This window comes from Struthio camelus, chromosome 2 (assembly GCF_040807025.1).
Source record: "Struthio camelus isolate bStrCam1 chromosome 2, bStrCam1.hap1, whole genome shotgun sequence".
Classification (NCBI taxonomy): domain Eukaryota; kingdom Metazoa; phylum Chordata; class Aves; order Struthioniformes; family Struthionidae; genus Struthio; species Struthio camelus.
Genome location: NC_090943.1, coordinates 11,627,037 through 11,646,315, shown reverse-complemented (window position 1 = coordinate 11,646,315; position 19,279 = coordinate 11,627,037). Strand labels below are relative to the sequence as shown.

The 19,279-nt window shown below is 37.4% G+C and overlaps 1 protein-coding gene across 3 annotated transcripts in view; it reads left to right on the top strand.

Annotated features, from left to right (window-relative positions):
* The window catches only part of PTPRN2 (protein tyrosine phosphatase receptor type N2), a 664,108-nt gene that overhangs the window by 60,055 nt on the left and 584,774 nt on the right, over positions 1–19,279 (top strand). For all 3 annotated transcript variants that reach the window (XM_068934287.1, XM_068934286.1, XM_068934288.1), the window contains exon 2: positions 7,037–7,087. In XM_068934287.1, coding sequence (XP_068790388.1) covers positions 7,037–7,087 — 51 coding nt within the window. The remainder of the gene's footprint in view (positions 1–7,036; positions 7,088–19,279) is intronic.

Genomic DNA, 19,279 nt, shown 5'->3' with positions numbered 1-19,279 from the left:
AACTGTTCAGGCTGCTTCTTGATTTATTAAACGGTGAAGTAGAACTCTTCATTTTGTCAAGGGTGTTCAGCCCACAGCTTCTCTGCTGAGTGCAAAAAGTTTTTGCTTCAGTCAGATGTGTGACTTCAGTAGGTGTTGGGTGAGTTTAGTTCACTTCCCAGTAAGGAAATTCATTTTGTGGTTAGCAACAAGCGACAAGTAGAAGATAGTGAATTAAAGTTAATATTGGTCTGAACTAGATTTTTATGATGCTTTATATATAGCTTGTGAACACTTCACTTAACATTTCTTAAGTTTGAAAGAACAGATCATATGCTTTATATTTTAGAGGTGTTAATTTCTTCCCAGTATGGGCTACCAGTGTGACAAAGATCTTTTCTTTGAGGCTGAATTACTTGAGCAAAATGAAATCGTATTTAATTACTTCTGCCACAGTTAATGGGTGTGGGTGAAAGATTTTGCTCATGATCTTAAGAAGGTGTCAATTTAATCTTAATGTTTTAAAATATTCTTCTAATTGTTCTCCAGTAACAAATTTATTGGTAATTTTTATAGCTAAGTGCAGAGGGTGTAAGTGTTCAATATATCTAAAATATTATTGGAGCTACTTATTTGCCAAAAAGAATATGCTTTTTTTCAGTGCTCCCCATTTGCTGAATGTATCTGAGCTAATGGTGATCTCTACTGTAGAAATAAAATTGGGAAATGTAGGATTGAGAGGATTGTAACTTGTCAGAGGAGAGACAATGTAAGTTCTTTTAATAATTACTGTAGGGGAAAAAATGACAAAAAGACACACGGAAACATGTTACCTCTATCAGCTCATGAAATGCCACTTTCTTTCTGAGCTCTATGCAAATGCAAGTGCTGTTCTGAAGCTTTTCTAGTGATGGCCTTTCCCTATCTCCTTGCCTCATGAGCTGTTATTACTGCTCATATCCTCAATTATTCTTAATAGTGACCTTTCCTCAGCGGTCTCCAGTAGAAAAGCACTGCATCATTGCAACCATGGCATTTGTAATTGGATAAGTTAATAGTATTTTCACCAAAGTAGTTTCTTTTTTGTCATATTGGACAGGCTCAGGATGAATTGCCTGCAAAGGAAAAGATACAATCTTCCCCCCTACCTCCACCTTCCCCCTCAAGTGTAGACAGTAGCCTGCTTACGTAGTAGGGGATAGTCTCATAGTCACAGCATACAGGTCTGGATCATTTTGGCGCTGTGTAGTCTATTTAGAGCTATTTATTATTGTCCATCAGTACATGTTGAAGGGAGACTGATAGGAAGAAGAAGATGGGCTGTGATTGAGGCTTGAAGGGCAAATCTTGGCTATAAATTTTTGTACTTACATTTTCTTTTTTTTTTGAATGAAAAATTTGTATTCCATGGTAGATTATCCTGGCTTGGATCATATTTCAATATGCTAAATCGATGTGTTTGAAAACGATTAAAAGAAGCAGTAATTCAAAGATAAGGAAGTGTTAACAGCATATGTTAAAACTTATGGGAAAATTTTCCTCACTTTACTTTAGAATCTTTTCATAAGAGAGACTGCACAGTCTTGCATTTAACCACTTCAGGGATTTCTTGTCATCTTTATGATTGTTAATTTGGATTACAGTAAGGCCTAGAGATTCCTCACCAGGGATCGGTGCATAACTGTACTAGGCATTGTGCACACACACATAATTTAAAGAAATAGAAAACCTCTGCTCTCCAGAGTTTACATGAAAGGTGGGGTAAGGGAAAAAGGTCAAAACTCAGTACTTTATTCTTTTAAAATGTATTTTTATCACTTTCCCTCCTCAGAGAAAGAGCTCCTTTAGTTATTCCAGTTGTGTGAACTGAGCACTTTTAAAATTTGGTTCCTGCTTTAGGAAAATAAACATGTTGCTGCGTAGAGATGTCTCTAGTGGTCCCAAAGAGGCCCGCCAGGCATGCCAGTGTTTGCATACGCAGATGTCTCCTCTGTTGTTTCTCTCATTAGCAATGTTTGGTAAGGAGACCTTGAAGGGTAGCTACTGCTAGATAGCAACTTTATGTGAAAGAATCAGATGGATGTGGAGCAAATTTCCATTCTCTAGACTATTAACAATGGCAATGAACATCATCCTATTTTGATTTAAGAAACCCAATCTGACAAAAACTTTGTGATGTGGAGAGGGCATTATGGTCTGCAACGGTGAAGGATGGTGGTCACATAGCCACTGAATAAGGAGTGTGAACGGAAGAGGCAGGGAGCCTCCAACAACGGAAGAAATCTAGGTGGTTTGTATTTTCCCAATTTTAGTTGATAAATGTAGGAGAAACTGAAGCTATTGCTGCCCAGTATTACTTGTTTTCTTTTTTTGATGATCATAAGACAGCTTTTGATAAAGAGAGCCTAAGGCCTATCTTAATTAATAAAACTGCCTACAAGTTTTTGGGGTTCTTAGAAGAGACAAGCTTAGTGTAAAACCATCATAGGTAGGTTAGCTGGGGGGAAGGGGCAGAAATAAACACAGTCTATCTAATATCTTAAATCCTTTTTACTCATTTCTTCTTTTCCTAACAAGTGATTTTTCTACTGGTTTTTGTAGGTGAAGTAATTCCAGCTAGTGATTACCATGTCTGACCGTTGCAATCTTCAGAAGCATCTCTTATAGGTGCAAACAAACAGTATGTTCTTTGGAGCTCCCAGTGTGGTTTAAACTCTAAAACTTAGCCTGTTTTGCCTTTGGATTTAAGAAAGTGGAACGTTAACAAACCTGATCAAATGGAATTATGGGAAGCGCTCTCTCGCCCTGCAAACTGTCATGGAGGAAGGGAATAGCTGACACCCGGCGAGAAGAATATCTAGATAAAGAGACTGAAACTTCTAGGTCCTGTACTTTAATGTGTAGGGCTTGTAACAGCAGAAAGCAATGAAGTTTTAGAGACTATCTGAAAAATAGTACTGGGGATATAAGATTGAGGGAGAGGAAAGGAGGCAGAAGATTCTGAGAGGCCCTTATGGACTCTGCTTTCCTGGCTAGTTAACAAAATGTATTCCCTGTAAATATATTGTAACATACAGCGTTTTATGGAGCCATAAAGGGGGAAAAAAAAAGACATTGAGAAAAGAGAAAGAGTACATAAATGAGTGGGAGCAGCACGAATGGCTCCTGCTACCTGAGCCAATTCATTAGAATTACAGATTACTAAAGTCTGTTTGAAAGGAGGAGGTGTGGGAAGAAGCTAGATCTTTCTTTTTTCCTAGCTTGATTTCTCCCTGTAAGAAACGTGTTTATCTTGGTGGTTGGGAGTTCACAGTATAGGTTTTACATTGTATAATCAGCCTGGGCTTTTCTAACCTGCAGTGAGCTTTCTTCATGTAAACTCTTCTGGCACTCATGGCGGTAAATTATCAAGAGGGTAACCAGTTTATAAATACATGGGGTATGTCCCCTAGTTTTAATTGACATAAAGTACTCCTATGCAAAGCCTTATTTTTGAGGAAGTGAAAAAGTACACACTTACTTACCCGAATATATAGGATAACCTTTACTGTCATGCTAGCTGGGTTTTACACAGCCAGGAAAGAAGTAGCTTCTGTATCTGTTAGGGAAGTACTTCCCCTGTATGACAAGCGCAGCGCAGACTTGCGTGCCTTCATTACATGGGGGGTTGATGATGAAGCTTGGACCTGAAGTTCATCATGTCGGTGCTAGTGCGCCAGTGCACGACTAAGTCATTGGTCCAGTCTTCTTTGCCACTATTGAGACATATGGTTTATCACTAGGAGCATATAAATTTTGGTGAGAAGGTAGATCTTTAAAGCAAGTTAAGTAATAATGAAAGCAATATAAAAATGAATATTTGTTTTGGTTATTCTAGAATTTAAACGCAGTATCCTTAAGTGCCACAGCCTTGAATGGTCCTGGATTTTAATGTGTGCTAGTTAACACAGTGGAAAAATTATTTCTTGATCGTAGGGCTAGCTGAACCTGGTAGGCCCAACAGTCTTAATGTTACAATGTCTGCTTCCTTTATTCCCAACTGACTATGTCTAAACGGCGTACCTGAATCTACTGTACTGTCTGCGTGGAGTTCTTGGAAAGTTTAATTCTGAAGGTACAATTGAAGAGATGCATTTGTGTATCTGTTCAATTTTTGTCTCCCTCAGCTGGCTGAGTAGTGATATGGAGAATGTGGGTGTTTTTTTTTAAAGGCTGCTATATGAAGAAAGTATTTTTGATTCTTCTTCTTTTTTTTCCTCTGGGTTTGAGGGGATTGCATCAACTGTTTATGAATTTGGAAGATAACTGGTAGAGGGATTGTTTGCTAGAAAAATAAATGTAATTTTGATCCTCTAAGGCATCAAATGAATTAAGTGCCTGTTGGAGACAGTGCCTCTTCACTCTTCAGTGATGACTTATTACTGTCATTAGTATTAGTAGGTAGATGATATTTAAAATGAAATATGATGCTTCTTAATGTCACAGCAAATAACAACAAAAGATAAATTAGCAGTTAAATTAGCATATTGACTGGTTGGGTGAAGTATGCATAACACTCAACTCTGGGAATAAATTACTTGAAATAAAATATTTTTCTAGGAGCTTTGGTGTCTCTGTAGCCTATATTTAGAGCAATCATAGATGGGTATAGTTTGCCATACTCTGGCTTTATTAACTTGCTCTCCAAGACATAAGCTTCCAGGGCGGGTTGCATCAGATCTCTCATTGTGTAATCAGCATTTAATAGCCAAATATTATTAAAAGAAGAAAGTAAAGCATGATAAAATCCATTTTCTTTGTACTTTTCGTGGAAAATACGTTAGGTGTTAATGCAAAACAGATCAAGCAAAAATAGAGTGTGTTTGAGTCAAAGTTCTCTAATGATGTAGCCTGACTGTTTATTTCTTTCTCTCCAAATGTACTGATTTTGTTCGTCTTAAATCTGGATCTTTCTACTCTTGAGAATATCTGTATAATATAGGATGGTCTGTCTCCTGATTGCCTGGTCACCAGATGGCTGTGGCCCTCATTTGAGGCTCTCAGGTTTCAAAATCAGCTGGGTCTGGATGAACCAGTCACTGTTTTTATCTGTGGTTCCACTGGAAAAATTCCTGGCTGCAACCTGTTGTCTGACACCTTTAGGACCTACAGGGCAGCCACTGCAGGCTGGGAGCTCAGCTGCGAAGCTCCGTCTTCCCTCAGCCACAGGTTCACCTTCTGGAGTCCTGCAAATGACTGCGCCATTTCAGGCTTCCAGTTTAATCCCAGTGATCTCCCAGGAAAACAAGGCAGACAGAGTTAACCAGAGATTTGCCTAAATACAAAAACATTCCTTTTAGAACAGATAGCAATTTCAAGTCTATGAAACAGAAATATTGCAGCATACCTTTCATTTGCCTGAATTGCACTAGCACTTCAAGTCTTTTATGTTCTTTTTTTCCTGGGTGTGTGTGGTGGTGTGTGTGCTTTGCTTATTTATTTTTTATTAAAGCTGCTCTTTTGCAGCGTACTCAGCCTGGTGTGTTTTCACTGCTGCCTGTCGTCATTCTTGCCTTGTCATTCTTTGTGAGTGCATATATAGTTAAGGCATCTTTCTGTTTGCTGGGCAGGCATCAAGGCTGCAATCAGATCTCTTCAGTGAGTTTTTGGTCACTTTTTCAATTCAAGCAACTCTTACACTAGACTTATCTGGAACAAAATTCTGCATATCTCAAATATGTTGCAAACTAGAGTTTGTATTTTGTTACAGACGCTTTGCTTGCAGAATCCATCCCTGTTTTGAAACTTTCTCATCCTTTCAAAGGCTACCAAATTGCATCCACAGTTTAGTGATCCATGAATGAAAGAATGAGACGGCATTGCGGTGTGCATATTGTAGACTTTACCTTTGTAAGGTTGTGGTTATCGGGTCTTTCACCAGCAGGCGTGCCATAGATGTAAAGTGGTTGTGCTGGCGCTCCAAGCGGACTGGAATTTTTGTATGTGTGTTTAGCTCAGGCCTAGCGCTGTGCTAATAAATCCTGTTGAAAGACGTAATTTATTAATTCAGGCTTAATGATGTTCTGATACAGTTGCCTGCTGAAAGGCTATGCAGGCATACATAAGTCACTCTGTCCCCCTGAACTTTTCTTTAAGCAGGGTTAAGACTCAGGTAATTCATAAGCAGACAATTTTAAGCCTTTCAGTTTTTTGATAAGAACAGCCTACTTAATCCATTTGACTCTTTGATGAGTGGAGATACTTGTACTCTCTGCTTCTGTGGAGATAAGCACAGCTGGGGAGAGAGGATTTGCTTCTGTGCTTAGATGTGATGAAGTTCCTGGCTATTATGATTATTATTATTATTATTTGATGCGGGGCATGAAACTGCTCGAGTCCACTTAGTTTCTGTAACTCCCTTTGTCCGTTTCTAGATTTAAGGTAATTCCCAGAGAAATGTTAGGAGGCTTGTTTGCAAAAATACGTGTGTTCCCTATGTCAATCTCTATGTTCAAAACAGATTCTCATTTCTTGGAGTTCATACAGTCCTAGTTCTTTATCTCTGTCTGAAGATGAAGTAAAGAAATTACTGACTGGATTAGCACAGCGTATGCCCCTGACTACAGCATGAGGCTTCCACGCCGTTTCTGCACTTGGTCTCCTCAGCAGAAGTAGCTTGAGCAAACTCCTGAATTCTTGGTGTATGTTTTTGTAGTGCACTGCAGCGTTACTGTGCTGCCGTACAATAGTGTATGCTAAGTTGGAAGAACATAAAGTTCTCAAGGGAGAACTTTAGGGAGTTCTCAAGAGAGGGAGAAGCACTGAGCAAACAGAACCCTCAACAGAGCAAAACGGGGAAAAAAAGGTTATTCTGGACATAACTAGTCGGTAAGAGGTGCTATCTCACTGGACTTGTTTCCGTGTTCTTGACTTTCTGTATGTCAATTTAGACTCCTAAGTAGGTCAACCAAATGTCTGACTCTTGCTAAAGATTTAACAGCCGGATAGGTCTGCAGTCTGTACTAATTATCTACAGTTTGAAACCTGTATTAACTTTACCTTTCTATTGTATTTTTAGGCTGCCTTTTTGAAGATGACCTTTGCAAATCTTTTGAAGTCTGTGTAAATGGTAAGTCTTGAATGTTTTGTTTGCTGACTGCTCTATCCTCTGTTGTGTAATTGCTATGTGATCAATTCAATAAGTCAAATCTATATGCGAGTTAAAAAAACAGAAAAAAGTAGGAATGACCATTTTGATTAGCAATTCGGGAGTTTCTTTTTTAAATTTTGCTCAACCTCAAAGAGCATCATCTTCTGTACTGAAAAATAGATTGGAATAGAATTAAGCACGTTGAAATATGTTAACATTTAAATATTATTTAAATAGTATAGGATGACAATAACTATTTTGTTATCTTCAAGTTTTTCACCTTTTAGAGGATGATGTTGAGTAATTACTCGTCTCCTTTTCTATAGAAGGTTATTTTATTCATTATAATAAAAAAGAAGGTCTCAAAGAAAGACTGCAATTGTTCTTGATAATGCTGCTTCTTTTTTCTGTGTCTTCACTTGAACCAGCTCTGCAGATGCACCTTTCTTCTGCTCTCCATCAGAATTTCCTTTCAGCAAGTCAAAAAAGCCAACACAAATGTGTGAACTGATCTAATAGAACAGTAGGAATGACTTTTCTGGTGATATTCTAAGATTGTTAAAGTACTAGATGAAGTCATTTAAGTCCTGATGAAGGACCATGCTTAGAGAGAGACCTTTTGAAGGATTTAGTGTTGCAAAATATGTATATTCATAACTATAGATTTTTTAAATTAAGAGTATTACATAGGACATTTATCTTTGAATGTGTGGCATAAAGGTTTTTTTCCATAAAAAAGGAGTCAATAATATATGTCCATTTAATAAAGTGCAGTTTTCAGACCCTAAAACAACAAATGTGTTTAAACTGTCCGTACAGTTAGTGGTCAGTCAAATACACGGGGGAGGCAGTAGGAGAGAAATATGGCTGAGGAATTAAAATAAGTAGAATGTTAGAAACGTTATATCTATTAACGTCTCCTAGGATAATTCTTGTGTAAAATTCTCTCTTGTGGGTTGTTCTAATAGTATGCAAAAAAGTCTATATTGAGGATTTCTGTGCTTAACACAGAAAGGGTTGTGGCTGTTTTCTACACTGATGCATTCTGCTGACTAGCAATGATCTCCGGTGCCTAGCTGTAGTCTTTCCAATGCAAATAGGTTTTTATGGTTGGCCACTGTTATATCTGACAAACAGTGCATAGTGGACGATTTATGCAACAGATAACAGTAAAGAAAAACAATACTAATAACTAGCAGTAAAAGTCTTCAATGCAGATGATCCTGTAAAGGTTACTTCATAGCTTCTTGCTGTATCTATCTTTCTAATTGGAGATGTGATTTCTAAAAACTCAGTGTGACTTTCATTAGCCTGCAGACTTAAACTGTGGAGTTGTCTCTGTGAATTTAGAAAGGGCCTCTTCTGTAGGTCTACTGATATTTTCACATAACTAAATTAAAGAAAGGTTAGTAACGAATAAGCCAGTTGATCAATGATATTTCATAATGATTGATCTTAATTTTAAAAAATATTCTGTCAGTATGTAATATCACTGCAAAGGATTTTAGCTTTTTGCTGTAACTGGGCGAATGGTGTCTACCGTGGATTTTAAATGCTGTCCTTGATGCAAATAAAAATGCCTCTTTCTTGAGAAATTAATAGAATCTTTGGAAGATCATACTTTGAAGTACTTAAATATTTTCAGTATTTACTCTTTATATGTAATAGAAGACATGGTGACTGCTTGCTCCTAAGCATTCATTCCCATTCTTCTTGCCCAAACTGCTCCTTGTTCTAATGTATCTCTAAAATTCTTCAGAAATTCCTGATTTTTTTAAAATGCAAGTGCTTTTCTGAACTAAATGCTCAGGAACTTAATCTGTGGAAGTCACTATGCTCAGTCACTTCGCCTCCTTTGTCATCACACAAGTGCGTATTTCTGAAGCGCAGTGTAAGTGTGGATGACAAGCAGCAGCTACCTTTAGGTAACATCTTTAAGGCATCTGTGATCTTCCAGACTTCTGCAGGAAGGCTGATAATTTTGGTCTTTCTCTCAGCCTCCAGCAAAGGTAGTTGAACAGAGTGAATTTTTGAAAATAAAACCAGGTTTGTGTTCTGAAAACATCAGTCTCAGTCTTTGTTGTCATCTCACATAATGTGATCAACTGGAGACTTCAAGAACTAATGATGCATCGGACTTGTAAAAGGATCCCCCAAACTCCAATAACTAAGGTGTTTCAAGCTGTCTTACAGCTTGAAAAGAATTGTAAAGAAAAAAATGACTTTTTAAAAAGTTATTTTTAAGAAGAGATTTTTATTGCCTGAAAGCTTTTTGATAAACATTCATTTGTATGAATAAAAAGGATACATACATGCATACATATGTATATATTTACATAAAGGTTTCTTTTATCGTCTAAAGCAATGTAATCTAGTTATAAGATCTAGTAGAGAAACCATAACTGTGTCTGTTGTTCATTTGTCTGTTTAGGTCATATGCCATTTTTGTAGGGCAGAGAACCTGTTGTAATAATCACTGTTGACTCTTCTGCTGTTTTACCTTATCTCATGAAAATCTCTTTTGGCTTCAGTGCTGGGTTCTCATTTATGTTTGTTTAATAGCTCCAGCAGCATTCATGCAATATTAATTTCTTTCCATAAACCTTTTATCAGTTTCCTGAACTGCACTGACTCATCAAGTGGTTAAAAAAGAACATATTGTTTCATGTTTATTTTAATGGCATGAGAATAAGCCAGGCAAAAAGATTTGTGTGGGCTTTCCTGGAATTTTCTATTACAAATCTAGAATTAGTTTTGGGGGGCAAAATGGCTTAGGTGTCATTTGGTTGATCTCGCTTCTGGTACATCATTACCTCTCCTCTACAGTTGGAGACACTAATATTTTTTCCCCTGTCTAAAATGCCTGAAGCTTGGAAACTTGAACTTGAAGCAGAAAAACTTGGTGTGAAAAGTAGATATGCTTATAAGCTGCAGACACTAAATAGAAAATTATTTGGCGCTCTGTAAGCCAGACCACCATGTGGTGTCGATAAAGGTAATCACTTCAAAATAATCATCCCTAATTGTTCCTCTCCTTATTTAACTGTTTAAACTTCTCATTTAGAAGGATGGCAGTTTTTCCTTTAAGTTTAATATCCAGACATCTTGTCTCAGAAAGAAGCTTTGCAGTTTTTTTATCCTTGTTGGATAGCATGATATCTTTGCTCCTCATCAACAAAGCCTTTATAAAACAGGACCATTTTATTTATGAAGGATGTGCTGCAAACCACCTGCCAGCAGGAAATCATAACAGGGATCATGCAGACACGATCAGGTCGTAGAAAATAGCTCTGTGAGGCCAACCAAAGAAGTTTAATTAAATATAGTGGCTGGCGCACTGTGCATCATTAAGTCAAGCCTCATGGACAACCACTAAACCTCTCCTAGGAAGACACGGTCTAATGTCTGCAGTGGTATTTGAAGATGCTGTGTCTCTGAACGACTGTATAAATAATTATGCACAGCTGAATCAATATTGCTTTATGTATGCAAGCTGCACTTGTTAGGAGGGACTTAGATTAGTGCAGTGTGTCGAAGACTTCCAAGCATGGCAGTACGAAGTCATGAGCTTTCCAAGTCCGGATGTTTCCAAATAGTTCAGAATATTAACGTCCTTTCTTCCTAAGCTCCGGAGCTTCTTGAACGTTTGGAATATTAGTGATTGCATGTGCTGATGACAAGCCATAAATGGTAAACATGTGCTACGAATGATAAGGGAGAGGAGTCAGGGTCCCTGAAATGGTTTCTTGAACTTAATGTGTTACGCTTTGAGATTTTCCAGATCATTGCCTAGTAGGATGGAATTATAGAGGGAGAAGCACCTCAGCATTGTTCAGCTAACAGATGTCTGCAGCTACATCTGCATTTGCAAGGCATTGCTGTTACAAAAGGTGTAGAATTTATGTCAAACAACTTTATAAATGTGCCCTGGCTTTCCAAAGTTTTTCAGATAGGCATCAGTGCTTGTTACAGCTAAATTCAGACTTCTGAGGAGTAAGTGTCAAGTAGTACCTCAACATACTGTGGTTTTTATTGTTCATGGAGAGAATTTCAGTTATTTGCAAAGAATTCCTACATGCTTGGAAATCACAGAAATTATAATACCACCCTATGAGGTAAACTTGATGTGGCCAGTTCTAACCTGAGTTCTAAAACTCAGGTGATGTTATGTACATATTGTACATACGTTAAAGCATATGTATATTTGGAGTAAAAATCCAGCCAGCTACTTGGATCCAAGTTCAATTGTTCTTCCATGCCACTGTAAGGAAATCATGGGAATATTTATCCAATTTTTTTTTTAATGCTTTGAATAGCTATAGGAATGTCACAATCTGGTATGATATTCAAAAAGGAGAAAAATCTACCATTATTGGATGGTATTCTGAAAACTGAAGATCTACAGCTGCAAACATGTTTACACTGTTCATTCAACAGGAATCAAGAGGGAAGAAACACCTAAATATTTCTGAGAACCTGTTGTTTTGAGGACAGTGCCTTAGATGTTCAAAATATTTTAATTTTCTTAAAGTTCATACATACCTCTTCAAATAATTCTGTATTTGCAGCTGTGGAAATAAACATAAAGATTAAATTCTGTTTCCCCCTAACATGCTTATTCCCCATGTTAGCTTATGTGACAGAATTCTGTAACAGGAGCAAGTCAGTGAAAAGGAGCCGGTTTGGGAGGAGGACTTTTGGTCTCCCATCAGCCCGCATACTGCCCCTCTCCTCAGGTTAGCTCTCACTTCCCTTTGTCTTATGGAGCCCTAAATTCACCTATATTTATGAGAGTGTCGGAGCTCCTCATAACTAGTAAGTGGAAGAAAGGTTGGAGCATATCAGTGGGAATGTGAATGGTAATAATACAGCAAAGGGGAGCAAGAGACAGTGACTGGATTAATTTGAAGCTTTCTTAGTTCTGTTCCACTTCACTGTGCTCCTACCTTGCAAATAAATTGTGTCAGATCAGTTTCTAAGCTGTCGGGATCCGGTATGCTGTTGAGTGTATGCAGCCCAGCATTCACCAACAGGAGAATTTTTTACATTGGTGATGAATGTGCCTGAGCTATTTGGGGTAAAAGCACTGTGAAAAGATAACATTTTAGGTTTACCATGAGGTTAAAAACAGCAGCCCAGTGACAACGTTGTCTGCTTTACCTTGCAATAGAGTACTTCAATTTTTTTTTTTTTTTAATATGTCAGGATAGGTCACCTGTAATGATAGCACTTTTGCTCTTCAACTCTGAAGTAAAGGCCCGTGCATCTTCCAAACAATCTGTGTCTTGCGTCTGTCTCAGTGGGTTGTTAAAATAGCTAGCTGTGTGACAGTGGGGTAGGAGAAATGTCTAGCACAGCTTTGCATTAAAACAGGAGCAGTGATCAAAGGTGAAGTTACAATCTTTTCTTTAGGAAAAGGTCCCTTGCATAATAATACAGCTATGGTTATCCAGCTCCCCAGCTGTCATTAAAAGCTTTATTGTGGCTTTTTGTGAAAAAGCTCAAGCTGTAGATCCTACCGAGCGTAAAACAATTGCTCATACTTCAGAAGCTGCACTGACGGCCTGCTGTCCAGCGGCGAGAGGAAAGTGTGTACTCCTATAAACCGACCACCAGCCGCTGGTAATCCTTTATATTCCTATGTCCTTTGTTAGTGATTAAGGCCTGGAACTGTCGAGCGTTGCACAGCGTTATTTCATGTGGTTCAGGTGTCCTTTTCTTTCAGCTCAGGCGAGAGCGCTGCCGCGATATCATATGGAAATTTTCGCTTCTTTCTTAGTGGTGTGATTTATGATAGGGTATCTTTCTCTCACTGGATTTCACAGGACAAGGGCAAGCACTGCAAGCAAAACTTGTTTAATCAGCATACATTTTGGAATGAGTTTGGGGATTCTGGTGTTTGGTTCAAGAGCGTTTGGTTAAAAGACTCTGCCTGTCACCAGTAGTTGCTTTGGGCACGGATTGTTGGTCAATAAAGTTAATTATCTAGTACCTCTCTCTCTCTATTACCCAAATTATGTGTAGTTAAAATAGATAGCTGTGGGATGGTGGGGTAGAAGTAATGTCTAGCACAACTTTGCATTAACGGGGGTGGTAAAGTGGATGGAGGTCCAAAATATAATGGAGTGATCCAATTTTAATCAGGGCAGAACTTCTAGAATTGTAGAATTTACTGTCTTTTAAAAATACTCAGTTTTTCTCTGGTAAATGTTTGGGTTGGTATGAAGTCTTCACTCTTGGAAAATTTACGTGTGTTATTACAAAAAACCCAATCAAATCCTATTTACTTGCTGTTTTCTGGAACTTGTACTAGGCAGAATCACAGAATGGTTGAGGTTGGAAGGGACCTCTGGAGATCATCTAGCCCAACCTCCCTGCTCAAGCAGGGTCCTCTAGAGCATATTTCCCAGGGTCACATCCAGGCGGGTTTTGAATATCTCCAGCGAAGGAGACTCCACAACCTGTCTGGGCAACCTGTGCCAGGGCTCAGTTACCCTCACAGGAAAGAAGTTTTTCCTCAGGTTCAGATGGAACTGCCTGTGGTTCAGCAGGATACCTATAACGTAGGGTAATTTAGAAAATGCAAGTTACATTAGAATATTACACTTCACATTCAAATATATTAAAAAATGGAGAAACTGCCTGTACATGCACTTTTTATTAGTGTGTGGGTGGACCCTTTCATTAACTGTCTGCATAAGTGTTCTTTGCAAAAGTTTGTTTAGTTATGTACCAGCTGTTGGCACATTAGTTGGAGGTATTCAGAGACGTTCTCCGTTTCGTTGTTTTATTACACCTAAATAAGAATTTGTAATTTGACCTCTGGGAGACCGTGACAAAGTACAGTCAGTTTGGAAAAGGCATTAGGGAGTCTCCGTAAAATTTGTGCCTGATGAATCATGAAACACAAGAGCCTGAAAAGGACAGTGTGGTCTGGAGAGGTGGAAGGGAACACCGAGGAGTAATGTGCTGGCAATGAGGTGGAAAGAAAATGAATACCAGTTTGGTGTGACGCTGCAGCAGCGTGGCTGTGCTGCAAATCCTCCTGTCACCTCCCTTCCATGTGTCAAGGGGCACTGGGAAGCGACATGATTTACTCTTTGACGAAGATGTTTGAATTGCATCCTTTGGAAAAACTGAACAATGGCAGTTTCTTTTCTGAATTGTTTACCTTTCTACAAAATCATGGATAAACATATTTGTATACAGATATAGTAAGAAAAATTGTCAAAACAAAGTGAATGTGAAATTGGTGAGTTGGGAGTGATTAGCTATAAATGGTGGCTGTACTGTGATTATTAAGCCTCTCCGGACTTAAATGATAAATATATATTTTTTCCCCCTGCGGTTAAAATGGTATCTTCTAATTAGCATGCTGATTATCTAAGAAACACAGAATCACAGAAGTGAAGTGCCTAATTTAGGATGTACTCGCTTATTTTAGAGTTCTCTACCTAATCTCTGTTGAATGTGGAACGGTGATCTTTGACTTTGTCCCGCTGAATATCGGTAAATGAATACTGTCTCAGCACAGCGGTGGTTACATGAGTGAAACAGGTCTCTCATGAGTTACCAAGGTATCTAGATAATTGACAGAGGTATTTGACAAGTGTCCAAAAGAGAATAAGCTAGAAAACTTTGAACATATTTCTTATCTGACAAAACCTTATCTATTTTTTTAGGTTCGCATCACCTACATCTGTATTTTTTGAAAGCTGCAGTAATCCTGTCTAATAGCGTATATATGGTTAAAATAGGGGAAAATGTACCTAGCTGGCTGTGTTTTCAAAAAGCACCATTTTTATAAGGCCCTTAAGGAATGACTGCTGAGTATTCACCAAATGCATTTTCTTGTGTGTGGAAAGCAAACCTGCAGGTTTCTTAACTGTCTCTTGAGTAAGATTCCTTTGGATGTTTCTTTAAAGTTACAAGGTCCTTTATGCTGCAGATAACCGTATCCTTTTTTTTTTTTTCCCCCAGAAGAACAAATGTTTTCTTATAAGAAAACAAAAACAAAAACAAATCTTCTCCCCGTTTGCTGTCCAGGTCGTGCATTGGTTGACTGCTTTCCTGGTAACAGTGCTGCTATTCAGTAATAACTATTTCAAGAACACCTTTTGTTTGCAGACTTCATAGAACTTGACAGGCCTTAATGGATTTTTTACTCTCGGCCTGCCTGTGGACAGTAGACATAATACAACATGTTATCTGTAACTTGCAGATGGGAGTGCTGGGGCACTGGCTAAGTAACTTCTCAAAGAACACGAGAGAACTGAGTAGCAAAACCTTATAACCTGCATCACCTGGGAGCACATCTGTCTCAGCAGAACAAAGCTCTGATTACAGTTTGCGCAAGACATAGTGACTGGTCTGAAGACAGCTTGTAGGCATAAATAGGCAACAATAAATAACATCCATGATGTGCTGCGTAAGAAGCTAAGGAGGAAAGAATTACTTTTAACTACAGTATCCTAATGTGTTGCAACCCTATATGCATATGAAAATTTTAACTTTCAATAAGTGTTATGGTTCTGAGCAGATCAACCAAATGTATACAATATGCACATTTTTTTGAAAATAAAAAATATAGGTTGATCAAATTATGCCCTCATTACTAGGAGTCCTTATTTTGTACTGGACTGGGTCCAAAGTAGTATGTTCATCTAATGAAAATTAGAAAACAGGATACCTTCTCCTTATTCTAACGCTTCAAACTATGATAATCAGTAATAAAGAACAGTGACAAGCTTTTTGTTATATGTCCTCATTTAATAAACACGAACAATCTGAAAGTGAACTAATCATAGTAGTGATGATTAACAGTTGTTTTCATTCTCTATTATGACCCATTGAAAGCCTTTTATTTAAACAGAATGTTCTTTCATTCCCTATCCCCTGCATGGCAACAGTGACAGAAGTTACTCTAGAAGTAGACAGAACAGTAAATATATTTTATGTTCCCAAACTATTGCATTTTAGTCCTTTATTTAAATAGCTTTGGCGGCTGCTCTGCATAAGTTAAGATATATTTGGTTCCTTTAGTCACTGTGTCAGTGTGCTCCTATTTTGGCTCAAAGGTAGGATCAGGATGATATAAGAAAGCTGGTAACTGCAGCGGACATTAAGGGAGAGCAAGTAGTGAATACAACATTTAGCTGTGAAGAACTGCAGGTTATTACCTACATTTTGGACTGTAAACACTTCAAGGGAACATTTCTATTGAAAGGAAAACGTTTTAATTTCTTTAATGTAATGCATCAACTGCTTGTGTAAATATTAAATTTGCAATATTTTTATAATGGAATCAAAACCATTTAATCTTGGCCATTTTAAGACTTCTATGTGCTCTTCCATTATCTCAGTGACTTTTTCAGAAAATAGTCATTTCGTGGAAGTAATAGGATAGGTATGATGGCGAACAGTTGCACACTATGCAAGTTTTAATGATAAAAATGGCTTTTGTGAGATTTCTCTATCTGATATAAAGCTGTAATTGATTCTTTCTCTGTAGTGAAGTTTGTAATAGATGAAAGAGATATATTATCCAACCAGAAACTATATAATGTGCTGCTGGGAAAAAAATGCAAGTATAGAGTTGAAAACTAATGAGACCTGACTTTCTCCAGATTTTTCTCTTTGTTCTGTAGTCTTCTCTTTGACTCTATGTCATGCTGCTGTATCTCAATTCCCATGACATTCAGATACTCGGTTTCAGAAAAAGGGTATTTGGGATAGACTGAAGGACAGATGGATGGATATTTAGATAGTATGATTGCTGACAGTTTTATAGTTCATTGGACACTTAGAGAGGACACTCTGCGATACCCGGTTGCAGTAGAACTAGCTTAAATGGATTATGGATTTCCAAATTCAATCAATTCATTTCCTTTGCAGGTTGGGCTGTTTTCTGGTTTGTTTTGTTCTGTGTGTGTGTGGTTGTAGGTGTGGGTTTTTTCCTTCCCTTTATTTTATTTTCCAGCTTTATTACCTATGCTTGACTATTTCTTAATGTGTTTATATTAAAAGGAGATTAAAAAATACTATCCAAATTGTAACAGTCTCAAGAAAAAAACTTCTCATCCCCTTTCTCTTGCCAGGATGTTGATTGATATCCCTTCAATCATTTAACTTTCATATTTGATGGTGTAAATACTAGACTTTTACAATAATTAGAATTCCTACTTCTTTTTACTAATGGCCGGTCTTCATTTTAGTAGAATTCATTTAGTGATGTTTTACGTTGGGCAGTTTAAAAGATCAAACTGTTCTTTCACAGATACTAGATATTGGAAAAGCTTCCTCTTGAATTTTGTACCTATAATTTTGACTATTCACATACATTTGATGAATGATTATATTTTAAATATCTGATTCTCCAATGAGGTAGTCTCTTTTTTAGTCTTTTCACTTCTTAGTTCAGAAATTTCTGTGAATAATAGCTGGATAAAAATGGACCAATATGTTCAACACTGAATAAGATAATGCAATACTGAGACACATTTAATAAACGTTAGACCTGTTTCATGTCTCAGTTTTTTAATGGATTTCAGTTTACTTATGGTAAATTTAACTTTACATGCTTAGTTTCCACTTTTCCATTAAAAATATCTGAAATAGAGTCTAATACTAAGATTTCTTTGGATTTTTGTGGATTAGTTACTATTGGTTCCTTGCCTTGGTCTTGGAAGACCAACTGGTAATCTTTCCCTCTTCTCCCTCAGTTAGATATCACCCATCCAAACACTTGAGTCAGAACTTATCATAACTAAATAAATGAAAACTGCTGGAAGAAGTTTGGGCAGAAAAGAACACCTGCTTCAGCTTTCATTGTAGCTTTCACTGAAGGGTGAAATGCCAGTTACAAGAGGTTGATGGGAATACTTAACATGGTAGTACAAAGATAAATGAATGCTCACTGTAAAGAGATAATCAACCAGTTGGTGTCCATCTCACATTCTTAGATTTAATGCGTTACCAATTAGAAGTCATTCCTTCTTGCTGGGTTTACTTCAAGTGATCTAAAAAGAGATTTATTCTAGCCCAAACAAACTTTTCTAAGGAATTAAGTGGTTGGGTAAAATTATTTTGGTATTTATTTCATTAAGTATTCCCCACCGCAAATGGTGTCACAAAGAGATCTAGAGCTTTCAATGTGTTTTGTTGGCATGGTAATTGAAAATAAATTACAAATGGAAGAGAGGTTAACAGTGTATTTTAAGATGTTTGAAGCTGTAGACATCTTAAAGGTTATCACACTTCAAAAGTCTATAGAAAGAATTTGACTACCACAAAAATAATTTTTTTCTCTTCTATGCCCAAGCATCTTTCTGCCAATATATGTTAACTTAAATACTGAGTTCTGCAGATGCCTTACTTTCTCAAGGCTTGTGAAGTTAATGCAATTGTTCCGTCCTGATTTGTTTAAACAAGTATCCATTAAATGCAGATCAGCTTAGTCAAATAATACTTTGACTTCTCCGCAGTTATAGTTTATACACTTCTTACATTTATGTTATGCATATAACGCTAGCTATTCCTTTGTAGTACTTGATGTTGATCCAGGCCTTGGATCCTCCTTAACTTCCTTTGGTTAGATGAGATGGGGATTTTTACGTAAATAAATACCGTGACATACTATCAATTAAATTATTTCACGCTAGACCAGAGGAAATAACGGTTCAGAATTTTAGGGCTGAGGGTTTTTCATCATGTGTTTCATTCTCATACAGTAGTACATGAGTAAATATTTCCTTTTTTTTATCTGAATGTCCCTACATTGGACATAAATGGGAAACTGGCATTCGTTAATTAAGCTGCAGTAAGTGCAACTTCCAGTGCTACTACAAGCTGCCTTTTTAGAAACCATGACAATGACATTAAGCATTTGCTAAACAAAATCTGCTGCTGTATGTCATGCAGTTTACATCCTGTTTACTATTAAGAAACGTTGGCACAGGCAGAAAATGTTTTGTTAAAAACAGAATTGATAAACAGAACTCTCTTGGTCTGAAATCAGCTGCTTTCAGAAGTGTAGATCTAGATGGAGATAGAAGAGGAGGCATAAATTCTTCTCTTCTTACCCTTTTGTACTCATTTTTTACTAGCTGGTGCTCTGTCAGGTGTTACGATTTCATGAAGCTGCAGCTCTCCCTATTACATGAACTCACACCT